Raw genomic sequence first — 25,004 nt, 5'->3', positions numbered from 1 at the left:
AAGAGTCAATGAGGAGTATTGGAAATAAAGAATCAGTCATTTAGGACTGGGATGGAGAGAATCATTAAATCCCTACAGTGCGAAAGCAGGCTATTCAGCTCATCAAGTCCACACCGACCCTCTGAAGAGCATCCATCCAGGCCCACCTCAGTATCCTATCCCTGTAACCCTCAATTTCCCATGGCTAACCCACCTAACCTGCACATCGCTGGACACTATGGGCAATTTAGCATCTCTAATCCAGTTTAGGACAGTGGGAGGAAACCAGAGCACCCGGAAGAAACCCACACAAACACGAGGAGAAGGTTCTGAATCATGAATTATCCTTAGAAGGTTGTGGATACTCAGATCTTGAGTATGTTCAAGATCTGAGGTCAACAAAATATTGGACATTAAGGAAATCAAGGGTTATGGAAGATACAATTCATGTAGAAGGTCATTGGAAATGTGGAGCAAGCTTGAAGAACTGTATGGCTCACTCTTGTTCCTAGTTCCTACATATTTATATTACATTCTCTTTAAGCCAACAAGTGTTTAAGGGATAGAGGTTAGTTTACCAGATGGAGTTGAATTGGCTGACTTCTGACTGTTTTCATCACTTAGATTTGGGTGGTCAGGGTCTGTGTTGTTAGAACTGTCTCCATTGGTATTGTCAGAGCTCTGACTGTATCTGCAAGAGTTACTTTGACGACTCGTCTGACAATCACACTTCATAGTATGCCCTTTGGTCGATTCTCTGGAATGCAATGGAGTTGAGCTACCCAAGGTCCAAGGGTTATCAGATGATTCTGCCTGGCAGTCTCTGCAGGGGACAGCGCTGACACTGTGTCTGCTTTCTTGTGTGGATAAATTAAGGTGAGTTGGTTCTTCTACTGTATGCCCAGAGGGCAATAGGGGCTTAACTGATCCTGTGCTTGGGTCTTCCAAATGTGCAGCACTGCAGCCTTCCCCTTGGTTTCCAGCGTAGCATTTGCCATCGGGATTCTCCCTTGGGATCCTTGAAAAATGAGTGGCATTGCACAGGGACTCAACTTCGTAACAAGACTTCAACGCAGTGTTACAAACTGGATGCTCTGAAAATGCATAAAATACAGAGCCACTGAGATGATCAGTTGCCTTCATTGGAGTCTTGGGTAATACAAACAGCTCACTCTCTGGATTCCAGTGGTGATTATCAATTGGCAACCTACTATTTGCTTGATCGGCAGGTGGATGTCTCTGGAAAAACAACAGAACGCTTTCAGAGTGATGGGCAAAGATATCAAAGGAAAACATTACGTTTGACCAAATCCTGTGATTCTATCAAGAAAACTGCAATTAAACAGAGTTAATATGTTGGTCCATTTTGGTGCTTAAGGTTGCAAATTAATTAATTCATTGACAAGTCTTAGAAGTTCCCTTCAGGCTGATGGGCTTGAAATAGTAATTGTGTTGTGTAGGTGTACTATCCTGGTGTACGGTGATAAGTACTGTGATCTGAAATCTATGCCACGTCATCTTGTTGTGCCAGCCCCACACATCACGAGTAGCATGTGTGCAACTGCTCTGTCACTTCTGTCCACCAACCACCAATGCCTAGTTTGACCTCTTTTCATGCTGCCCTCTACCTTGTCCTCTGGAGGGGATCTCTGTGCTGCCGTGCACAGCTCTAATCAAATGCTCAAAATACTGAGAGTTTCTTTTCTGGCTGGCAGTTTTTTAAGATTCTTCGGTTCTTGTTATTTCAAGTACCTCTTCCTTGGTCTGATGTTCCATGCATGGAATGTTAACTGTTGTGTAATGGCATCAGGATCCCAGAGCAATCTTGCTAACATGCCTCAGGGCTGCAAATCACGGACTATAAATACCAGAGTGTACAGAGAAAGATGGGAGATTTCTGGAAGGCCCTGCTGGAATGTGTCTCCCTGGAAGAGAGACTGACAGCAATAGGACATGAACATATGAAGAAAACATACTAGTGATTACCTAATGTAACTGTCAGTCAGTGCCTGGTATGTCTATAACTATCATGTATGAGATTATTCATTTTTAATGAATAATTTTGATGAAGTCTAAGCCTGAAGATAATCTTTGTTTTTTCCTCAACCAATCTGTAAAGCATCCACCTTATACCGTGGCATGAAACCATACACCAAGAAATGGTATCTGAGATGGGATACTGAACCAACAAAAGATTAGCAGATGTCCGAGTAGCCACATTTCAAAGCGCACAATTTTTTCCCATACTTATTCATAGAGACATAGAGTCATAGAGATGTACAGCATGGAAACAGATCCTTCTATCCAACCCGTCCATGCTGACCAGATATCCTAACTCAATCTAGTCCCACCTGCCAGCACCCGGCCCATATCCCTCCAAACCCTTCCTATTCATATACCCATCCAGACGCCTTTTAAATGTTGCAATTGTACCAGCCTCCATCACTTCCTCTGCCAGCTCATTCCATACACGTACCACCCCTCTGCATGAAAAAGTTGCCCCTTAGGTCTCTTTTATATCTTTCCCCTCTCACCCTAAATCTATGCCCTCTAGTTCTGGACTCCCTGACCCCAGGGAAAAGACTTTGCCTTCTAAGGTATAATGAAAAATGAATAGAATGTAGCATCTTCTGACTTCTTCTTTCCTTGTTATAAACTTGGGTTTTCTTGTTAATACATCCTTCACCTTCAAAAAATTACTTCTGTCCATCCCTTTCCTCTATATTTTCTCCTGTTTTCTAAAAGTTCTTTACTTTCTTCATTATCAAGACATCTCTAAATAACTGAGTTGTAGATTCAAATTTTATAGTCTGTGTCACTTGATAATAAAATTGGCTTCCTTTTGGGAGTTGTTTTACTGACAGTGTATTGCATTGTCAGAAATCAGGGGTTGCAATGTTTTAAAATCAGAACAGATTGGAGGTCAAAAGTATCCTTACAAAACTGCTTCATGAAATTAGTTTGGGAACTCTTGATTCAGCTTCCAATGGGCACTGGCGTAAATTCAAACCACCATTCCCAACTCAGTATAAATTACAATCCAACCAGATAAACTGCAAAACTGTCCTTGTGAAAATTGGAATAATGATATGCCAACTCCCCAAGAGACTGCTCATCAGTTGACTTTGTCTACACTTCCTGTTGCCTTGGGAAAACAACCATCGTAATCAAAGACCCCTCCCACCTTGGTTATACTCTCTTTCATCCTCTTCCATTGGGCAGAAGATACAAACGTTTGAAAACACGTACCAACAGAGTTAAGGATAACGTCTTCCTTGTTGTTGTCAGACTTATGAACAGACCTCTCAAATATTAGAGTTGATTTTTCTCTGCACCTTCTTTGTAGCTGTAACACTACATTCTGTTCTGTTACCCTGATGTACTTATGTAAGAGTTGATTTGTCCAGTTAGCATGCAAAACAATACTTTTCACTGTATCTAGGTATGTGACAATCGCTAATCAAATCAAATCAAAAGTCTTCTGAGCATCGAGATTCAACTATTGGACATTTGATGGTGCTTATTGACTGAACTGGAAAATATCCCCTTCCCAAGGTTTTTGGGCATATTAGACAGTTTAAGAGGAATTTTGTCCCATGTAATTCAGCATAATAACACCACATAGCTTAGCTAATGGATTTTACATCATCAAATTTAATTATTATGCTAAACTTAAAATTGGACTGAGACCCACTGTAATAGTTCATGTCTCTCCTTTTATAATAGTTTCAGATGTCAGGGCAGCATACTTCCCTTTAAGAGAATTTGAGGGGCTCTATTAATTATGAAAGTCTTGACTACTTTTTCAGTTCTACACAGTTTTGCAGTTTTAATTGGTTTGAACTCACCTCATTTCTCTGTTTTCCTCTAATGCTGCACCAGGCATCAACAAATCTCTGTTGAACACAATCTACATGGAAGGTAACATGTCAAATATCAGATTGTAATATAGTATCAAAACCAGAAGTTGTAACTAAAATCAATCCTTATTTCCCAACAAAACAGTTGCATTATATTGTGAAGTATAGGCAGAATAAAAAATGACCCATAACTTGACCCAGATTACTCCTGGCGCCATTATCCCAGTGGATCATCACTACTGGAGCAATAAACTCAAAGAATTACCATTAATGAGGCAAAAAAATCCAATAACCTACCACTACTGAGGCAAACACTCAATGTACTACCAGTACTGCGGCAATAAACTACCACTAATAGGAAAATAACCTCAACAAATTGCTGGTAGTGAGGCAAAAAAACCCCAATGAATTACCACTACCAGGGCAACAAACCCACTAGGGAATAAACCTAATGGGTTATCACTACAGGAGCAATAAACACAATGAACTACCACTGCTGGAGTGAAAAACCCAACGAAATACCACAGCCTGTAACATTTACTCTCTTGACAAGAGATAGACTGTATAACAAAAAGCAGAAAAGTCCTGACTGAAACCACTTGCAAATCTTATTTCTCCTATAATGTATTTGACAGGCTTCTCCTGCTCTGAGCCTCATCACCTTTGGTGAAAATCCATATGCACTCGCAGTTAGAGTTTGCATTTCTGTTGAAAGTTTGCAGTGGTGGTTTAGAAATATGTCCTGAAGAGATGTTGTGGCAATCAAACTTACAAAATATTCCTTCACACTGGCAAATATAAAAGTGCATGCATTAACTGTAGAGAATGTATTGGCCCGGAATTGCCTTGGAACTGTTTGGGTTTCTACCAATGGGATTCTGGGACAGAGGGAGCAGTTCTGAAGAATATTCTCGTCAACGTCTCAGGAATGACACAACCGAAGACAATCTAGATTTACTATCATTTCATTAACTTATGACTTTGTATGAAACCATACGGATGGTCACAACATACCTGTAAGTGTTGTCAGATACTTTCTCTGGGATCTTAAGGTGTAGATAAACAATATAATTATTCCACATCCAAATGCAAGGCCCACAGTGATTGCCAGTATTGAGTAACCTACAACAGAAGAATAAAACAGAATCAGATTGCAATAGAAATGGTGGCATAGAAATTGGTAACATCGCTGAACTAATAATTTGAGACACAGGTAATGTTGTTGTGACTTTGTTGTCAAAACACATTGGGGTGACTCCAGACCTACTGCCCTATGAAATAGTCCTGCAGGCCACTCTATTCAAGGGCAATTAGGGATGTGCAACAATTGCGGTCTTAATCAAATGATGCCCACATTCCAAGAAAGAAGACATTTTAAAAATTATATCGAACAGGCTTTATAATTCCATGGATAAATTAGCTACATGACAGGCACACCATTACACTGCAACTGATGGAACAATCAATCCATCCTTTCATGTTAGATCTAGGGATAAATAATTATGTTAAAGCTGATACATTAAGTACACTATGTTATAGAGTCATAGAGATGTACAGCAGGGAAACAGACCCTTCGGTCCAACTCGTCCATGCCGAACAGATATCCCAACCCAATCTAGTCCCATTTGCCAGTACTTTGCCCACACTCTTCCAAACTCTTCCTATTCATAGACCCATCCAGATGCCTTTTAAATGCTGTAATTGTACCAGCCTCCACCACTTCCTCTGGCAGCTCATTCCATACAGGTACCAACCTCTGTGTGAAAAAGTTGTCCCTCAGGTCCCTTCCAGCCACGTTTTCCCGTGTCTGTGTGGCTTTCTCCCGAGTGCTCCGGTTTCCTTCCACAGTCCAAAGGTGTGCAGGTTAGGGTGAATTGACCATGCTAAATTGCCCCATAGTGTTCAGGGATGTGTAGATTAGGTGCAGGGGTAAATGTAGAGTAATAGGGGTGGGGGAATAGGTCTGGGTGGGTTACTCTTCAGAGGGTTGGTCTTGTTGGGTCGAAGGGCCTGTTTCCACACTGTAGGGATTCTGTGATTCTATGAAAACAGCCTCAGCCTATTCAGCCTCTCCCTGTAGTCCAACCCTGGCAACGTCCTTGTCTTTATCACGTCACGTCTGACCCAAAGTGAATTTATTGAATGGCAAGCTGTGGAGGGGGCTGAATCGATGTTTGCACATCAACAGGAAAAAGCCCTGTGCAAGGGATTCCCCTTGGATTCTTACAGCACACAACCTGAAGGGGAGCAGTTCTCTCTCTCTCTCTCTCTGTCTCTGTGACTGTCATTCAATTTCACTCTGTCAGTTTCCAGTTCGGTTTCAGCCCTGTTTGGAGTCACACTGAGGTGGGTTTCTCTCCTGAATGAGTGTCAAGAGTTCTCAGTTGCACAGGTACCTGAACTTCAAGTAATAGATCAAAACCATTGGACACAGGAGCGGAAATTAGGCCATTTGGCCCATCGAGTTTGCTCTGCCATTCAATCATGGCTGTTAAGTTTCTCAACTCCATTCTCCCGCTTTCTCCCCATAACCCTTGATCCCATTGATACTTAAGAACTTATCTATCTCCGTCTTAAATATACTCAGTGACCCAGCCTCTACAGCCTTCTGTGGCAATGAATTCCATAGATTCACCACTCTCTGGCTGAAGAGATCTCTCCTTATCTCCATTCTAAATAGTATTCCCTTTACTCTAAGGACCCATTGGGTCCTGGTCTCTCCTACCATGGAAACATCTTCCTAATATCCATTCTGTCCAGGACATTCAATATTCTGTAAGTTTCAATTAGATCTGCCCTCAACTTTCCAAACTCCATCATGGATAAAACGACTGGTGGCAGTTGAATGGAGAATGCTTGTACAGGTGGAATATAGAAAGTTATGTTTTCTGTAATTTGCAATTGGTAGCATGAACTCATTGATGGCATAAATGCATATGTAATGCATTTATTTTCATGCAAGCTTTATAAGATTAGAAATGAAAAGAAAGTAACAAAATTGGAGTCTGCATTCCCAACAACGACTAAGGGCAAATTTATTACAAATGCATCTGGCTTCACCTTAATGTGTGCACTTATGTGTTAGCAGATCTCTAGTGGCGTTAGTCTGAGCAAGTCGCTCTGTTTTATAATGCTGAGAATATTACACTGTCTGCTGCATAAGGCTGTTCTGCTGCCAATGTGAAGCTTTGGTTAATTCTTGAAGGACTGGAAAATCTAATTACTATGACTGAACACAGCATTTTCAATTTAATTGTTGTTCGATCGGGGTGATTTGCAGACTGATATTTGCTCATCATATTTTGGGCTAGAATTAGACTTTGTGATCATGATAGACCTGACAGAAGAATATGATGCCTTATGTTACTGTCCTTGTAAAGTTTCTGATTTTATTGTGAGCAAGACCATTGGAAATTTGATAGTCTATTCTTCTGATCAAGGCTAGAGAGTGCACCATCACTGGTCCAATGGCTCCATGGATCACAACATGAAATAAAATCACTTTCCCTAGTTACGATAATGGTCAATTAATTTTCTTAACTATATGATATTTTAAACAACAAGATCTATCAACTAGGTTTCTTAATAAAGATAACATCTGGTTTATCAAAACAAAACTTATTTAATAAGGATGCAACTTTTAGTTAACATTCACAGTCCATAATGTAGAAATATACATGCTTATTACTCAAAATATCCCTAAAACTTCAGGAAACGAGAAGGATAAAAATAATTTCTCTGTAGAGACTGACTTTTTGAAAAAAAAGGCCATTTTAGCCAATGGGTTATTTTGAAGGCAAAAGGATAAACTTTATCATAATACAAAGTCTGGCATGTACAGTCAAGTCACTAATACTGCACAGTTGTTGCTGGAGTCTTGGCAGACACAGCTTGCTCAGGAAATTCAATGCTGAGAAGTTTCCCCAATCTATTAGAATTACAAATAGATTTTACGCTTTTCTTTTGCAGGAGCAATGGAAACGGTGAGAGTGAGGACGGGGGGCTGCTGGGAAGGTCAATTAATCCTTTAAAAACTTACCTTGTGGGATCAGCAGCCTCCATTTCTGCAGCAGCAGTGGGAGTGGTAAGAGCGAGGACCAGTAAGGTAAATGAATCCATCATTAACTTATCTCATAAATAGGCAGAGCGCCGCTGAGCAGGAGCAGACACGGGACTGCTGAGTAAGTGAGGTAATATATTTGGGCAGTTGCTTTACCCAAAACACTATTTAGGTAGTGTCTGCCACCCATCCTCCTCTTCTAGCCAAAAAAAAGGTTCTGTGTGCCGATTTGGTAAGATTACGAGCTTTTTCAATTGTCTCTTTGGAAATTCAGAACCGTGGGAATGGATGTTAGGGCAGTTGCATGCTCCCCCTGTAGGATGTGGGAGGTAAAGGTCACCACTTGTGTCCCCACTGACTTCATCTGCAGGAAGTGCACCCAATTCCAGCTCCTTGGAAACTGTGTTAGGGAACTAGAGCTGGATGAACTTCAGATCATTCGTGGGTGGAGGGGCTAAGAGAGAGGAGTTACAGGAAGGTAATCACACCTCAGGTACAGGAAAAAGGTAGATGGGTTACAGTTAGGGGATAGAAAGGGAACCGGCAGACAGTGCAGGGATCCCCTGTGGCCGTTCCCCTCAATAACATATATACTGTTGTGGATACTGTTGGAGGAGCGGCTGTGTGGGGAGGGGAATGCCCTGTCGGGGAAAACCATAGTGGCCAGGTCTCAGGCACTGAGCCTTGCTCTGTGGCTCAGAAGGGAAGGGGGGAGATTAGAAAAGTGCTAGTGATAGTAAATTCAATAGTTAGAGGAACGACAGGAGATTCTGTGCTCGCGAATGGGTCTCCCAGGAGGTACGTTGCCTCCCAGGTATCAAGGTCTGGGAAGTCTCTGATCGAGTCGACAAGATTCTGAAGGGGGATAGTGAGCAGCCAGAAGTCGTGGTGCACATTAGCTGGGAAAATGGATGAAGATCTAAAACCTGATTTCAGTGAGTTAGGTTGGAAACTAAAAAGCAGGACGAGCAGTGTAGTAATCTCAGGATTACTACTGGTGCCACATGTTAATGAGGCGAGGAACAGGGAGCCAGTGCAGCGAAACACATGGCTACAGGACTGGTGCAGGAGGGAGGGCTTCAGATACGTAGATCATTGGGTTATGTTCAGGTACCTGTACATGAAGGATGGCTTGCACTTAACCTGAAGGGGCATCAATGTCCTGGCTGCTCGATCACTTTAGGAAGGTTTAAGCTAGTTCGGCAGGGAGATGGGAACCAGAGCTACAGATCAGAGGAGAGGGAATTGTTGAATGGGCAGAAATAGAATGCAGCGAGTCTTTCAGGAAGGATACACTGTTGATAGGGCAAAGGGATAGGTTAAAGTGTTTCTGTTTCAATGCCAGGAGAATGCCTGAAGAAGGGCTTATGCCTGAAACGTCGATTCTCCTGTTCCTTGGATGCTGCCTGACCTGCTGCGCTTTTCCAGCAACACATTTTCAGCTCTGATCTCCAGCATCTGCAGTCCTCACTTTCTCCTCAATGCCAGGAATCTCAGGAATAAGAGTTATGGACTGGGAACATGGATCAGTACTGGGAACTGTTGTGGGTATAATGGAGACGTGGATTTCACAGGGGCAGGAATGGTTGTTGGATGTTCCAGGGTTTATATCTTTTAAAAAGAACAGGGAGGGGGTAAAAGAGGAGGGGGAGTAGCATTGTTAATTAGAGAGTGCATCACAGCTGCAGAAAAGGAGGTTGTTGAGGAGGGTTTGTCTACTGAGTCGGTAAGGGTAGAAGTCAGTAACAGGAAAGGAACAGTCACTTTATTGGGTGTTTCCCATAGACCCCCCCCTCCCCGAGCAATAGCAACAGAGAGATGGAAGGACAGATTGGACAGCTGATCTTGGAAAGGTGCAGATGTAACACTTGTTGTTATGGGTGACTTCAATTTCCCCAATATTGATTGGAACCTCCTTAGTGCAGATGGTCTGGATGGAGCCAATTTTGTCAGGTGTGTCCAGGAAGGATTCCTGACTCAATATGTAGATAGGCCGACTAGTGGGTGAGGGAATATTGGATTTGGTGCTCGGAAACAAGCCAAGCCAGGTGTCAGATCTCTCGGTGGGGGAACATTTCGGTGACAGTGACCACAACTGCCTCACCTTTACCACAGCCATGGAGAGAGACAGGAGCAAACAGGGAAGGTATTTAATTGGGGGAGGGGAAATTATACTGCTATTAGACAGGAGCTGTTGAGTATAACTTGGGAACAAGTGTTCTACAGGAGATGCACAACACAAAAGTGGAAGCTGTTTAAGGAGCACTTGCTGCGAGTCCCACTAAGACAGGCGAGGAATGGTAAGGTGAAAGAGCATTTGATAATAAGAGAAGAGGAATTTCTCATTAAGAGGAAGAAGGAAGCTTACTTAAGGTCAAGGAAGCAAGGATCTGGCACAGGTTTAAAGGATTACAGGGTAGCTAAGAAAGAACTCAAAAATGGACTGAGGAGAACGAGGTGGGGGGCACAAAAAAGCCTTGGTGAGAAGGAATAGGGAAAACCCAAAGGCATTCTATATGTATGTGAGGAATAAGAAAATGATCAGAGAAAGTGGAGTGAACTTGTGCCTGGGTCTGAAGATATAGGGGAGACACTAAATGAGTTTTTTGCTTCAATATTCACTAGAGAGAGGGACCTTGTTGACAGTGAGAACACGGTGGACCAGGTTAATAGGCTTGAACAGATTGATATTAACAAAGTGAATGTGCTGGAAATTCTGGGAAGCATCAAGATAGATAAGCACCCAGGGTCAGACCAGATATATCCAAGATTACTATGAGAGTGAGGAATGAGATTGCTGCACCTCTGGTGATGATCTTTGCATCCTCACTCTCCTGGTGAGTAGTAATGGATAATTGGAGGGAGATGACTTTGTTCCTCTGTTCAAGAAAGGGAATAGGGAAATCCCTGGGAATTACAGCTCAGTCAGTCTTACGTCTGTGGTAAGCAAGGTACTGGAAAGGATTCTGAGAGATAGGATTTATGACTATTCGGAAAAAACATAGTTTGATTTAAGATAGTCAGCATGGCTTTGTGAGGGGCAGGTCATGCCTCACAAGCCTTTGAGGATGTGACAAGACAAGTTGGTGAAGTTCGAGCAGTGGATGTGGTGGACGTGGATTTCAGTAAAACATTTGATAAGGTTCCCCATGGTAGGCTCATTCAGAAAGTTTGAAGGTATGGGATACAGGGAAATTTGGCTGCCTGGATACAGAATTAGCTGACCAAAAGAAGACAGCAAGTAATAGTGGATGGAAAGTATTCCACTTGGAGGTCGGTGACCAGTGGTGTCCTGCAGGGATCAGTTCTTGGATCTCTCCTCTTTGTAGTTTTTGTAAATGACCTGGGTGAAGAAGTGGAAAGGTGGATTAGTAAGTTTGCCGATGACATAAAGGTCGGTGGGGTTGTAGATAGTATCAAGGACTGTTGCAGGCTACAACAAGACATTGACAGGATGCAGAGATGGGCTGAGAAATGGCAGATGGAGTTGAACTTGGACATTTTGGAAGGCCAAAGATTCTTGGCAATGTGGAGGAAGAGAGAGATCTTAAGGTCCATGTACATCGATCCTTCAAAGTTGCCACCCAAATTGATCAGGTTGTTAAGAAGGCTTATGGTGTTTTGGCTTTCATTAACAGGGGATTGAGTTTAAGCGCCGCAAGGTTTTGCTGCAGCTCTATAAAACCCTGGTTAGACTACACTTGGAATATACTGCTCCTCGGATACTGCCTGAACTGCTGTGTTCTTCCAGCACCACTAATCCAGAATCTGGTTTCCAGCATCTGCAGTCATTGTTTTTACCTAGTTGGAATATGGTGTCCAGTTCTGGTCGCCTCATTATAGGAAGGATGTGGATGCTTTAATGAGGGTGCAGAGGAGATTTACCAGGAGATGCTGCCTGGATTGGAGGGGTTGTCTTATGAAGAGAGATTGAGTGAGCTTGGGCTTTTCACACAGGACAGAAGAAGGAAGACAGGTGACTTGATAGAGGTGTACAAGGTAATGAGAGGCATAGATAGAGTAGACAGCCAGAGATTTTCCCCAGGGCAGAAATGGCTGTCATGAGGGGTCATAATTTTAAGGTGATTGGAGGATGGTTTAGGGGAGATGTCAGAGGTAGGTTCTTTATGCAGAGAGTGGTGGGTGTGTGGAATGCACTGCCAGCGGTGATAGTAGAATCAGAGAATCAGGGATATTCAGGCAACTGCTGGACAAGCACATGGATGGCAGTAAATTGAGGGGTGTGAAGGTTAGGTTGATCTTAGATTAAGATAAATGCTTGGCACAACATCGTGGGCCGAAGGGCCTCTACTGTACTGTTCTATGTTCTATCAATGTTTCTACACAGCAGTGAACCCTTCTGTTAATGAAACCAAACACCCGCAAAAGCTCACCTTGCCTCGTAATCTGTTAAAATATGACAGACAACTTCCAAATTCCATTATTTAAAGAAAAAATATCAATTTATTTTTTAACTCTAATAGTGAACATTAAACAATAACTATTCACAACTCTAAGCTCCCCTTTCTCTTAACTGCTTATTACCTACCTCCAACTCTATGACAATATGCTGTTCCAATAAGACAGTAATATTAAAATTACACCAATTTAATTTCAAAACCATCCAGCGGCTGTCATCATTGATGTCTGCCTTTTTCCGGCTGAGGATCTCTCTGCGTCGTCTTCTTTCTCTTTACTGCAAATATGTTTCATATGAAAAGGTACCTTTGATAACGAGTGTTTCCTAATTTCTTGGATCTGTTGCTCTGTTTCTAATTTTCAAAATGCCTGCATTTTTATCTCCAACATCAGATTGTCTCATTGGTTCAATGTTGGCAAAACAATAAATTCAAACTGGATTGGGTTTTAGTATCCTGGGGCATAATTTAAACTGATTGGTTAAATTCGAATTGTCGTCAAAACAACAACTAACTCAGGTATCTACTTCACAGCCAAACGTTACATATTTTCAATTTTTCAGTACACTCTGAGAGTGCCATCTAGTCATATCACACAGGTGCTTGTAAGCTCTCTGGTTTGAACAGCCTTCATCCTCTCTTAAAGGTACAGTACATACCTTCAACTTCATAAGACTCTGAACTCAACATGACAGTACTACCTGAAAGGGGAGAGATCAACTGGATAGCCAGTCAACACAGTCATCTTATTCCCCATTTGCAGACTAAATACCAAATCTCTAAATCTAGTCACTGTTCAAATAATCCAGCAGGGGTCTACAGCAAAGAAAACAGTCATCGTCAGTCATGTGATTTCTAAGAAGCTATGCTAAATCTCCAATGTCCAATGACAATTCAATGACCTCTTTCAAATAAAACCCTCCAAATATTTCCATGAAACTTGAAATAAGCCAAATTTTTCACAATACTTCGAAACTGAAGTCATCTAAGCAATATTAAATATGTAGTGTCTTTGAAATAAGTTTTTTTATTCATTCACAGGATGAGGGCTTTGCTGGCTAGGCAGCATTTATTGCCTGTCCCTAATTACCCATAGGCCAGTTAAAAGTCAACCACATTGCTGTGGGTCTGGAATCACATGTAGGCCAAACCAGGCAATGATGGCAATTTACTTTCCTGAAGAACATTAGTGAACCAGGTGGGTTAACAATGGATTTAACGTCATCACTGGACTCTTAATTCTAGTAAAAAAAAACTGAATTCAAATTTCACCAGCTGCCTTGGCAGGATTTGAACCTGGGTCTCTGGATTAATAGACCATCACCTCCCCCACATAAATATTAGTTGCAACAGGCACCATGCTCCAGATGTAATGATCAAGAATACTGGAAGCAATTTTTAACTTCAGTAGACCATACTGCTTCCTAATTGGAGTTTCTCCATTTGGTGAAATATTACACTATCAACTATAGAGAAATAACTGCTGTTTTCTTTAGTGTTTTCTGTGAATTACTGTTTAAATGATCCTCCAGCTCTCCTGGAGCTTGTGTTCCATTCTGGGCTCCACACTTTAGTAAGGACATCAGAGCCTTGGAGAGAATATAGAGGAGGTTTAGCAGGATAAACATAAAGTTGATGGGTTTGAGTTATGTGCAGTGATTGGAGAAGCTGGTCATATTCTCCTCCCAGAGCTGAGAAGGTTAGGAGAGAGGCATTTAACGTTATGAAGAGTGTTGATGGAGCAAAGTTAGCTTAACTTCTGGGGAGGCAATCACTTCCTGAAGACTTGAATCGTTAAAGCCTCTTATAAAACCATAAGACGAAGGATCAGTTGTGTTCCATTCACTCATTGAGCCGGCTCCACTATTCAATGAGATCATGGCTGATCTGATAATCCTCAACTCCACTTTTTGAAGAACTTCCTTCATCTCCCTCTATGAACAACTCTTCCTCTTCTTTGTCACTTTTATGCCATCTCCCTTTCACATGTCAGCCCAAAGTACTTTGGCAGATGTGACTCTATAAAGTTCTGCAAACTCGAACTTGCATGATTGTGCTTAACACTGTTCTTGTTGAGTAAATCTCTTAAAGCACAGACCATTCAATCCTTCCTTCAGTGTGTAGCACATGTCTGCCAGTACCACTATTACATTAACACCTTATTCTCATGATCAGAAAGACAGCCCTTCTCAAACAGAGCAACTCAGGGCCAGAGTGGAAGTTAATCAGCTCCAAACTAGTTGAGGATCCCTTTTAATGGCACCAAATTGGCTTCTTTCTTGCCAAATTCACCTTCAGCTGTGCAAATTTAATATAGTGTTAGAAAAAGGTGGCACGTACTAGCATTAATACTTCTGCTTTTACATACGTCTGCTCCTACGTCTTATTGTCACACCACGATGTACCAACTCTGTACTGTTCTAGTATACACTGGCAAGGCCCTCACAGAGTTGGAGTCTGGTCTGGATCCTGACAGATGTGTGCATGTTTGCCCAAAGCACAGGTGCCAGGGAGCCCAAACTCTTTGAATCCTTTTGAAAGGGTAGTGGAAGCACATTCAAAATACATGTTAAAAAGAGAGCTGGATCCAAAAACATTTTTACACAGCGACACGGAACAATAAGAGGAGGAGAAGTGCATATGATTCTTTTCACGTAGAATTTTGATGCGATCTGGAACACGTGAAGGGCTAAAGGAAAAATCTGAAGACAGCTGACTAAATTGTGCATTTCCTTCAGACAGAGTCAGTGCAGAACTGATGGACCGAGTGGCTTCCTCTGTGCTATGAAATCATACAAGTCTTAATTACAGACAAGTGGGTGAAGCCATACAAAAATTCAACTTCTCTCAAAATATAACCGGTCAATCTCTGATTCCATTATTAAACACCAAATGCTAATTGCCTTAGTAATGAGCATTTTAAGATAATGATTAACCAGCCACAATTCTCCCCTTTCTGGAGAGGAGCACAGCGATGGCACAAAGGGGAAATAATTGGACGAGTTGACTGTGGAGAGAAACTCACCTCCTTTGTGCTCCATGGGGGAGAGGTGATCTAGTGGTGACATCCCAGTCAGTAGTAATCCAGAATTCCATGTCCATGTTCTGGGGACGTAGGTTCAAATCCCACCATGTCAGATGGTTAAAATTTGAATTAATTCAATCAAAATCTAGAATCACGTAACCATTGGCACAAAAACCCATCTTTAGGGAGGAAAATCTGCTGTCCTTACCCTGTCTAGCCTACATGTGACTCCAAACCTACAGAAATGTGGCTGACTTTTAACTACCTACTGAGCAGTTGGGGTTGGGCATTTAATGCTGGACTAGTCGGTGACACCCACCTCCCATGAACAAATTGAAAGGAATCCCAAACAAGGCCAGCATTAAATACTGGCTCAATCGTACATCTCCTTTAAATTGTTGGCAATTAGGGTCATTAAATAGTCACTTAAAGACCTCAGCTCGCCATCCCCCGATTGTGTGCATCCCTGGTAGGACAGAAACAGCTACTTAAACAGCTATGTGCCGAGCCAGGGCGAGGTGTTGACTTCCATTTGCCGGAATCTGGGGACAGTCGAATGTGGAGAGAAGAGGTGGCCTCTGAAAGCCACATATCTTCTCTTTCCTTCCATGATCCCATGAACCCATTTACTCAGGACGTTCACGAGAAGAAGGAAAGCAAGACTTACTTTCTCTTCACTGGATCGTCAGCAGATTCCTACGATGATCAGACTTTAGAACCCAGTTTGCTAATGTCAAGGCCTGTGATAGGGTGGGAAACATGCTGGTGAGTAATCTTGCCAGGGGAGTGGGTGGGGGAGGTGTGGAGAGATGGATGGATAATTAGATTAGATTCCCTACAGTGTGGAAACAGGCCCTTCGGCCCAATAAGTCCACACCGACCCTCCAAAGAGTAACCCACCCAGACCCATTTCTCTCTGACAAATGCACCTAACACTATGGGCAATTTAGCACGGCCAATTCACCTGACCTGCACATCTTTGGATTGTGGGAGGAAACCGGTGCCCCCAGAGGAAACCCACGCAGACACGGGGAGAATGTGCAAACTCCACACAGACATGTGCTACCTAGCACCCATTCATAGAATAAAATGCCCAAGACCGAGATAGATAGGTTCTTGATTGGTAAAGGGAGAAAGAAGCAGAATGAGTTTGAGAAAAACATCAGCTATGATCAAATGGTGGAGCAGACTCAATGGCCGAATGGCCTAATTCTATTCCTATACCTTATGGTCTATGTTTGTCAGTGACACCCACATCCCATGAAAGAAAATACATAAAACAAAAATGATATTATTGAAGGCTCAATATTTGTATTACACTGAAAAGCTCCAAATGGTACTTAACTGCACCTGATAGATTTTACAGCCACAGTACCTGGACTGGGTGGTGTTGAAGCACGAATGCACATTGCATCAGAAGTGGCATTACCAGGAGCCTTTTCCACCATCCCCAGGGCTGTGCAACTATAGAAAATAAAATACAATAAAAATGTTAAAAGCAAAGTTAAATATAATAAATACTTTTCAGAACCTCAGGATATCCCAAACCAATTTACAGACAACTAAATATTTTTTTTGAAATGCAGGTATCATAGATTTTATGGGCTAAATGCTAATTGTGTTGAGTTTTTTTGGAAGGCTTGAGCCCTCATGAGAATTGACTCTGTATTTTACCAAATGCATCTCATTAACTACTGCCCCCAACCCTATGGTGTCCCTCCTGCCCAATTTCGCACACCATTCCCAGAACAATTCACCACTGTTGGGGTACACGGACTTCATTGGATCCTGCACTGATGCCATCTATATAAGGACTCTTACAGACCTGGAAAAACACTATCAGTTGTTCTGCAAAGTTCCTGACATTTGCCTCAGACACCTCAGACAAGGGGGAGATCTTTACTCCACTGTGCACGGAGGGTCCTGGAGGCTCTGCAGGATTGGGTATTGCAGACATTGGACATTCTCTTCCCCCAGGACCAGCAGTGAAGATCACAACAACAGCCTGGCCTGGGGTTACCACACTCCCCCCACCCCGGGTCAGTGCAGTCTCAGACAGCTGGAGGAATGCCCAACCCTGTAGGAAGAAGGTCAATGGCCTTCTCCACTCAGCCAGGACAAGTGCCACCATCCTCTCTCCTTTACCTCACACTCACGCTTTCACTGCTATTGTACCCAATGTTCTCCAAGGCTCATGCTCTGCCACTCTCACCATTGCTTGCAATATCTTCCCTTGCTGCTATTACCACCCAATCTCCAACATCATCAACCCTGCATGCTCCCTTGTGTTACTTTCTCACTCACTTGGGGCATCTTCCCCCCCTCCCCCCTGTAACAGCTAAGTCACCCTCTGTCATCTCTCTCAATACCTACCTCTCTCTATCATTTTAGGAGAAAAACACTCCCCAGTAGGGCAGAAAGGGTTAAGGTAGGTGATGGGTTGTCTGATATTTACTTCCTTATCCCGACATCCTGACTGATCACCCCAAGCAGCTGACTGACTATGTCCAAGCTCCTGGATGGATATTGAAGGCTGCCCTTGACCTACCCCTGACCAAAGTCTATCTCCCTTGACTTGGCTGAGACTGCCGACAACCATAACAAGGTTCCTGGGCAGTGTGACTACACCAAAAGGCTTGGCAATATAGCTGCATCATGAAGCAGGTATCACTGGCTGAGGGGGAATACTGCAAAAGGCAATGCAAGGCAGGAATGCTGTGACCATCGAGGAAGGCTAAGGGATACTCACAGTGAGTGAGCACTCAGACAGCAAGGAAACAGGTAGGAAACACAGCCTGATCCAGCCCTCAAGCTGGGAGCATGTCCCTGAGTGGACAGTGTCCTTGATGTAGCATTACCATGAGAGTTACTGCTGCACTCCAAGTTGCACCATTAAAATGCTGATGTGTCCTGGAGATATGCCATGAGGGCTCCTAGGGGCTACCACATGTTGGAAGCCAATGTCTGTGGATGTGGGCGACATGTGGCAGGCTCATGCCCGAGAATATTGGTGCCCAGTGAGCAACTTGGAGTTCCTTTGGAACAAGTTGAATGGACTTGGTGCCTGTTCGACTTTCAAGTCGAGAACTGGCAATGTCCAGCTGGTTCAGCACGTTTTGCTAAGTTTGGAAGCAGAATATTAGTGAGGTAAATTGTGGCATTAATGAGGCACTTGGTAAGCTTCAACAATAACTCACCACTGCCCAGCAAGAATTTGCTGCTTACGCAAATATAAAAGATGCAGTGAGTGGCTCCTGATGTCATGGTCAGCTCGCTGGACTTTGCGAAAGATTTTACCAGAAATCTCAGCATAGCCCACATCATTCAGGTCCCGCCCACAGTGTGTGTTGCAACTTACAAAATGTGGCAGACAATTTGTAAACAGGAAGCTTCCTCAAACAGTAACAAGATAATGACAAGATTATTTTAATGATGTTGATTGAGGGCTAAATTGGCCAGAATATTTCTCAATAAAATCAGGTATAGCAACTGTCATTATTATTCAAAATATTACAATGGTTATATACATGTTATTACACACACAACATATCCTCCCAAACAAAAGTACCATATTTAAATGTTGGGAATTTGGAAAGAGGAAGGCACTTTTCGGTGTGGTTGGGAAATTGGAACAGGGATTGGAGAACAGTATTACCAAGAGTAATACAGTTGAACATTCTAATTTACATAAAATGCAAATACAGGAAAAGGAATAACAGCTTGTATTTACTGTATGTAGAAGCTTTGATGTCATCAAGGCATCCCAGAGTGCTTTATAACCAATGATGTTCCTCCAAAGAGTACTCACTGTTGCAGTATAGGGAAATATGATTTGAGATTTGTGTTTGGCTGGGCCATAGTTAGAATACAGTGTGTCAGATTCAATGTGTTGGGAAAGATCGCAGATGCTTCATTATCAGAACTACTTTTGCAATAAGTCCATTTAGGTTGCCTGTAACATACACTGTACTAGATATCTTTTCAGATTGGTGACAAATGAACTTTACATATTTATACAACTGACCTCATATGGTTGTTGTAACAACATAACAGGTCAAGCAACTAAGAACCAATAACATTTAAAGAGGCATAAAATATTACCATTGAATTCTTTCCTGCTTCTCCAATAAATCTAATCCTGAGAGGGAGATACAGCACTAAGGTTGTTTTGCAGACTAAATAGGGCAAAATGTGGAACTCTTAGCCCTTGTGCCTTCTGCATACTCAGAGAGTGTGGTGATCCACAGAGGATGTGGCCAGACAGACAGCAGGATTGTAAAAAGTATAATTGCAACAGATTCACAGAGTATAATCAATACAGCAGACAGGTTCCACAAAGCAAACCCCTCCAGCAGCACACAGTGTGTAAAGGTTGCACCAAGGAAATCTATCATGCTATGAGACAGCTCTCAGAATCCCCTGATCCAGCAGCACAAGTTCATTAATTGATGGAGAAAGGGTGACTCCAACTAGTGGTGATGTATAGGAAGCACAGAGACCAATTGAACCACTGCAGTGCCTGAGATGTGGGCAGAATAGCAACACTGTGGGTGTCCCTGCACCCAGAAACCGCAGTGATTCAAGAAGGCAGCTTACACTAACTTTAAGAGCAGTTAGCAATGGGCAATAAATATTGACCTAGCTAGGGACACTACAATAGCAAAGTAGGTACACCAGCAAGTGGATAGCACTGCTGCCTCACAGCACCGGGCACCTGGGTTCAATCCCAACCTTGGGTGACTGTCTGTGTGGAGTTTGCACATTCTCTCTGAGTCTACGTGAGTTTTCTTTGGGTGCTCCAGTTTCTTCCCAAAGATGTGCAGGTTAGGTGGATTAGCCATGGGAAATGCAGGTTTGTGGGTCTGGGTGGGATGCTGCTCTTTGGAGGGTCGATGCAGAATCGATGGGCTGAATGGTTTGCTTTCACACTGTAGGGTTCTATGAAATTATTATAACATTGCTTGTGTTTCATATTAGAAGTGATATGACTTCATTGATAATATTGAACATAGCAAATGAGCTGACATGGAACATATTCTCAAAGGGTTGATGTTTACCTGACAATGATAGACTGAGGAAAAACGTTTATATTGTCCATGCATGGGGAGAGCATGAGCCATTGCATAAAAGACTCTTAAAGCCTTAGTGTAATGAGGCAGTGGCAGGAAAGGTTGGTGCTGTCAGACTGACAATGACAGGGGAAGAAGAAAGAACAAGGGCACATTACCCACACTTTCACAGCTCGCTTGCTATCTCTGTCAACTGACTCAATGCAGGGTAGAGTTTGTGGTTTGGACTTGATGGCTAGGTGATCTACATGCAAGCTGGATCCAAACATGCACTAATTTTAAGAACTATACATTTCCTTCAAGTTTTCACTCAAACATATTTGCATATCAATGAATGTGTAATGATACAAAGCAATTAGGCAGCATTTCAAAACCTAATGTTCAAAAATAATTCCTGATGTTTAAAGAGTGTCAATTTTGTGCATTTGATCAACTCAGCTAAAAATGGTTTTATCATGAAAAATAATTATTTTAATCAGAGTGTGCACCATTTATAAATGACCTGATTTTAAATAACTGAAGAAACATACAGAACATTTGCTAATTATATTGGATACAATAAATCTTGAGCTAGTATAAAGCTTTTGAAATGTGCCCATTAGTGGCTTAGGGCACAAGATCCAGTTTGATTCCCAAAACCTTCTTAAAGTCCTGAAAACAAGCACATTTAGCGGAAACATCTAATGGACGTGGCCAGTTTGGTGAGTGGGAAAATATTCTAGTCCATGGTTTTTAAAGACTATGAAAACGTGATAGATTCCATGATCTTTTGCAACCTTCTGGGAAACTGTACAAATAAGCAGAAGCTATAGCCCATGAAACGCTACCTTTATAATTGAGTTTTGCCCAATACAACACCTCAGCTATTCCACTCAATGAGCCGGTGGGGCTCTATTTTAATCTCATGGATGGATAACATGCTGCAGAGAGCCCTGAGTCAATACTGAGTTGGCCTTAGGCTTCTGGCTCTATTTATTTTAGGCCCAAAACAGATTTCTAACCCTTGTTTTGCATGGTGCTCTGGCAAAATTAATTTGAGCCATGACAGCCCATTACCTAGAGGTGGTGTTATAACACAGCGGTGAACCCTTCTGTTAATTAAACCAAACACCCAGAAAACCTCAGCTTGCCTCGTAATCTCTTAAAATGTGAGTGACAGAGAACTCCCAAGTTCCACTACTTAAAGAGAATAATATCAATTTATTCCTTAACTCTAAAAGTGAACATTAAACAACTATTCACAACTCTAAGCCCCCTTTCTCTTAACTGCTTATTATCTGCTTCTAACTCTATAACAATATTCTGTTCCAATAAATAAAACTTATTAAAATTACACCAACTTAATTTCAAAACCATACAGCGGTTGTTGTCATTTGTGTCTGTCTTCTCCCAGATGAAGATCTCCCTGGGCCATCTTCTTTCTTTCACTGCAAATATTTTTCATATAAGAAAGGTACTTTTGATGGACAGTGTTTTTGAGTGGCAGACTTTCTCGATGGCAGTTACACCACTTTTTTTATATCCCCAAACGTTGGATCATCTCATTGGTTTGAGGATGGCAAAAACAATAAATTCAAATGCGATTGGGTTTTAGTATCCTGGGGCATAATTTAAACTGATTGACTAAATTTGAATTATTGGCAAAACAGCAACCAACCCAGGTATCCATTTCACGGCCAAATGTTACATATTTTCAATTTTCCAATACACTCTGAGACTGCTAGTTAGTCACATGACAGGTGCTTGTAGGCACTTAGTGCAAAACAGCATTCACTCTCTCTCTTAAAGGTACAGTACACACCTTCAACTTCATAACAGTGGGATAAGCTAAAGGTCACAGTGTTCACTGAAAAGTATGTTTGCTCAAGTTGTGAAGATTTAGATTCATAAACTGCTATCAGGTTATTTGAAAAAATACCTTTCATAATGCAAAACAAAGTTGATCACAATTGAATATTGTCATGATATTCAATTCCTGAAGAAGGGCTTATGCCCGAAACGTCGATTCTCCTGTTCCCTGGATGCTGCCTGACCTGCTGCGCTTTTCCAGCAACACATTTTCAGCTATTGTCATGATATTGCGAGAAAGGTATTATGGCATAACCACGTTTCATGAAAGTACCTCAAGTGTGACGATGCTGCTCCTTTAACATGGTTACGCTGTCCGTGGCTTTTTTTTTCAGAGAAGTCATAAAAGCAGCGATTCTGAAAAGATTGGCTTGGATGAATTTTAGGGCCAATTGGATTACAGCTAACAGATACTGCCTCAAGCAAAAGGCTTTAAAGTTTAATAAAAACACTTTCCCAATGAAAGGGCAGTGGCCAGTTCTCCCAGCTCAGCTTTCCTCTGGTTTGGCTTGTTTAGTAAGCAGTCATGTTGTGAAGCTTCTGGACCCAAAGGAGCAGGTCCATGTTGATCGTCTCTCTCCGCTATCTCTCTTGTAAGAATCTGTATTTGATTTTTCCTTTTTGTGCCAAGGCGTGTATGTGGGGATTGTAACAAGTACTTGGAACAGCATTGTTAACTTGGGATAATCTGCTGGGTTTTTGGATAAGTTAAGTTATTCGGTATTCTGTTTTCTTTTGTTTGTGCTTCATTCAGCAAACTTGTAAATAAATTCTGTTTTGTTTAAAATTAAGTGATTTGACCAGCTGCATCTCTCCTGGGATATCTTCACACCTGCTTAAAACAACTAGCAAAGTTAGGGTCCGGGCTACTTTATTGAAATGTTTTGAGGATGTCTGGCCTGGTCCATAACACTCAATAGAGATATTTGTTGATGAGGTTGGATGAAGATCAAGTGGGGCTGGGCAAGAGTGGAACTTAAACATCAGCGAGGCCAAATGGCCTGTTTCTGTGTGTGTAAAATTCTTTGCAACACATATTAAAGAACAATAAAACAAAATCAGTCATTTAAAAAATTATCACACTGTAACACTATGATTCTTATCATGAATAGTAGACTTACTTGGTCCTTGGTTTACACCGCAGGGTAAGTGAGATCTCATTGGAAAAGTGCATTGGAGGGCACGGCCTACATTTAGTATCAGATATCCGGTTTGCTGTGAAAGATCATAATAATGATTAGAAAACGGAATGCAAGCAAAATTTTGAAGAAAAGGTCAGTGATGAAAGACTTACTTTTGTCGTTCATTCCCAGGATATGGGTGTCATTGGTAAGGCCGGCAACTATTCTCTATCCCTAGGCAACTGATCACTTGCTAAACCATTTCAGAGGGCAATTAGAAGTCAACCCCAAAGCTCATAGAAGCCAGACTGGGTTAGGATGGAAGATTTCCTTAAAGGACATTAAGGAATTTAATGGGATTTACTTCAAACTGGCAGATTCATGGTCAGTAATGTAACTACTGAACTCACAGTACTGAGGCAGGAACTGACAATTTCAGAATGCATCCTATTCATAGAATCCCGACTGTGTGGAAGCAGGCCCTTCAAAGAGCATCCCACCCAGACCCATCCTATCTCTGTAACCTTGCATTTCCCATGGCTAACCCACCTTGCGTACATATCCCTGAACACTATGAGCAATTTAGCATGGCCAACCCACCTAACCTACATGTCTTTGGACTGTAGGAGGAAACCCACACAGATTCAGGGAAAATGTGCAAACTCCACACAGATAGGGGTGGTATTGAACCCAGGACCCTAGCACTGTGAGGCAGTAGTGCTAGCCACTGAGCAAATGGTGCCCCATACTGCTCAACTGATTGAAAAGTACCTCAAACGCAAAAAACAGCTGAGCCCATTAAGCCTAACGTACTTGTGGATACATCTTAATGTTGTGTGTAATGTCCAAAAGATAATAACGAATCAGCATCCCATTAACATCCTTTCCAAATTGAAACTAAGTTCAATATCAACATGAATAAGGAGTAGGAGAAAGTGAGGACTGCAGATGCTGGAGATCAGAGTCAAGGAGTGTGTTGCTGGTAAAGCACAGCAGGTCAGGCAGCATCCCAGGAGCAGGAGAATCGACATTTCAGGCATAAGCCCTTCATCAGGAATGAGCAGGAAAATGGAGTAGGAAGAGGCCATTTGGACCTTTCTACCTGCTCTGCCACTCAGTTCCATGATGGTTTTACCATTCTATCACCATGTCCCTCAAGTCCCTTCATGAATGAAAATCTATCGATTATCATCCTTGACTCAGTAACCGAACGTTCATAACTGTCTGGGGTAGAAAATTCCAATCCTCAGAGATGAAATTTTCCTTATCTTTACCCAAGAAAGTCACTTCCTCAAGTCCAGACCTTCCCGCTAGTCACCTCCTAGTTTGAGACCATCCAGTCAAGGAACAGCATCTTCGAATCTACCCTGCCAAGTCCTTTCAAAATCTAATGTTTCATTAAGAACACCTCACATTCTTTCAAACTCTAGAGAATATAGAACTCTCCTCATGGGACAACAGTCTCATCCCAAGGATCAATATAATGAATCCCTGTTGTCCTTTACCATTATAATTCTCGCGCAGGTACAGAATCATTAGCAATCTCTCAGTAAAATGAGGAAAGCTGTGAAGATGAATGCCAACTTGGGATTGATTTTTTTACACAACTGCACCACATCTTGGA

General features: G+C 42.1%; 1 protein-coding gene across 1 annotated transcript in view; it reads right to left on the bottom strand.

The window, feature by feature from the left end:
- The window catches only part of LOC122564549 (uncharacterized), a 47,060-nt gene that overhangs the window by 5,374 nt on the left and 16,682 nt on the right, over positions 1 to 25,004 (bottom strand). The window contains exons 5-9 of the mRNA XM_087978428.1: positions 23,381 to 23,474; positions 16,718 to 16,806; positions 4,854 to 4,961; positions 3,828 to 3,889; positions 558 to 1,218 (exon numbers count right to left, since the gene is read on the bottom strand). Coding sequence (XP_087834554.1) covers positions 558 to 1,218; positions 3,828 to 3,889; positions 4,854 to 4,961; positions 16,718 to 16,806; positions 23,381 to 23,474 — 1,014 coding nt within the window. The remainder of the gene's footprint in view (positions 1 to 557; positions 1,219 to 3,827; positions 3,890 to 4,853; positions 4,962 to 16,717; positions 16,807 to 23,380; positions 23,475 to 25,004) is intronic.

This window comes from Chiloscyllium plagiosum, unplaced genomic scaffold (assembly GCF_037043375.1).
Source record: "Chiloscyllium plagiosum isolate Xiang-an unplaced genomic scaffold, Cpla_swu_hap1 HiC_scaffold_34, whole genome shotgun sequence".
Lineage (NCBI taxonomy): Eukaryota > Metazoa > Chordata > Chondrichthyes > Orectolobiformes > Hemiscylliidae > Chiloscyllium > Chiloscyllium plagiosum.
The sequence above is the reverse complement of the archived record's forward strand: the minus strand, read 5'-3'. Positions and strand labels throughout refer to the sequence as shown.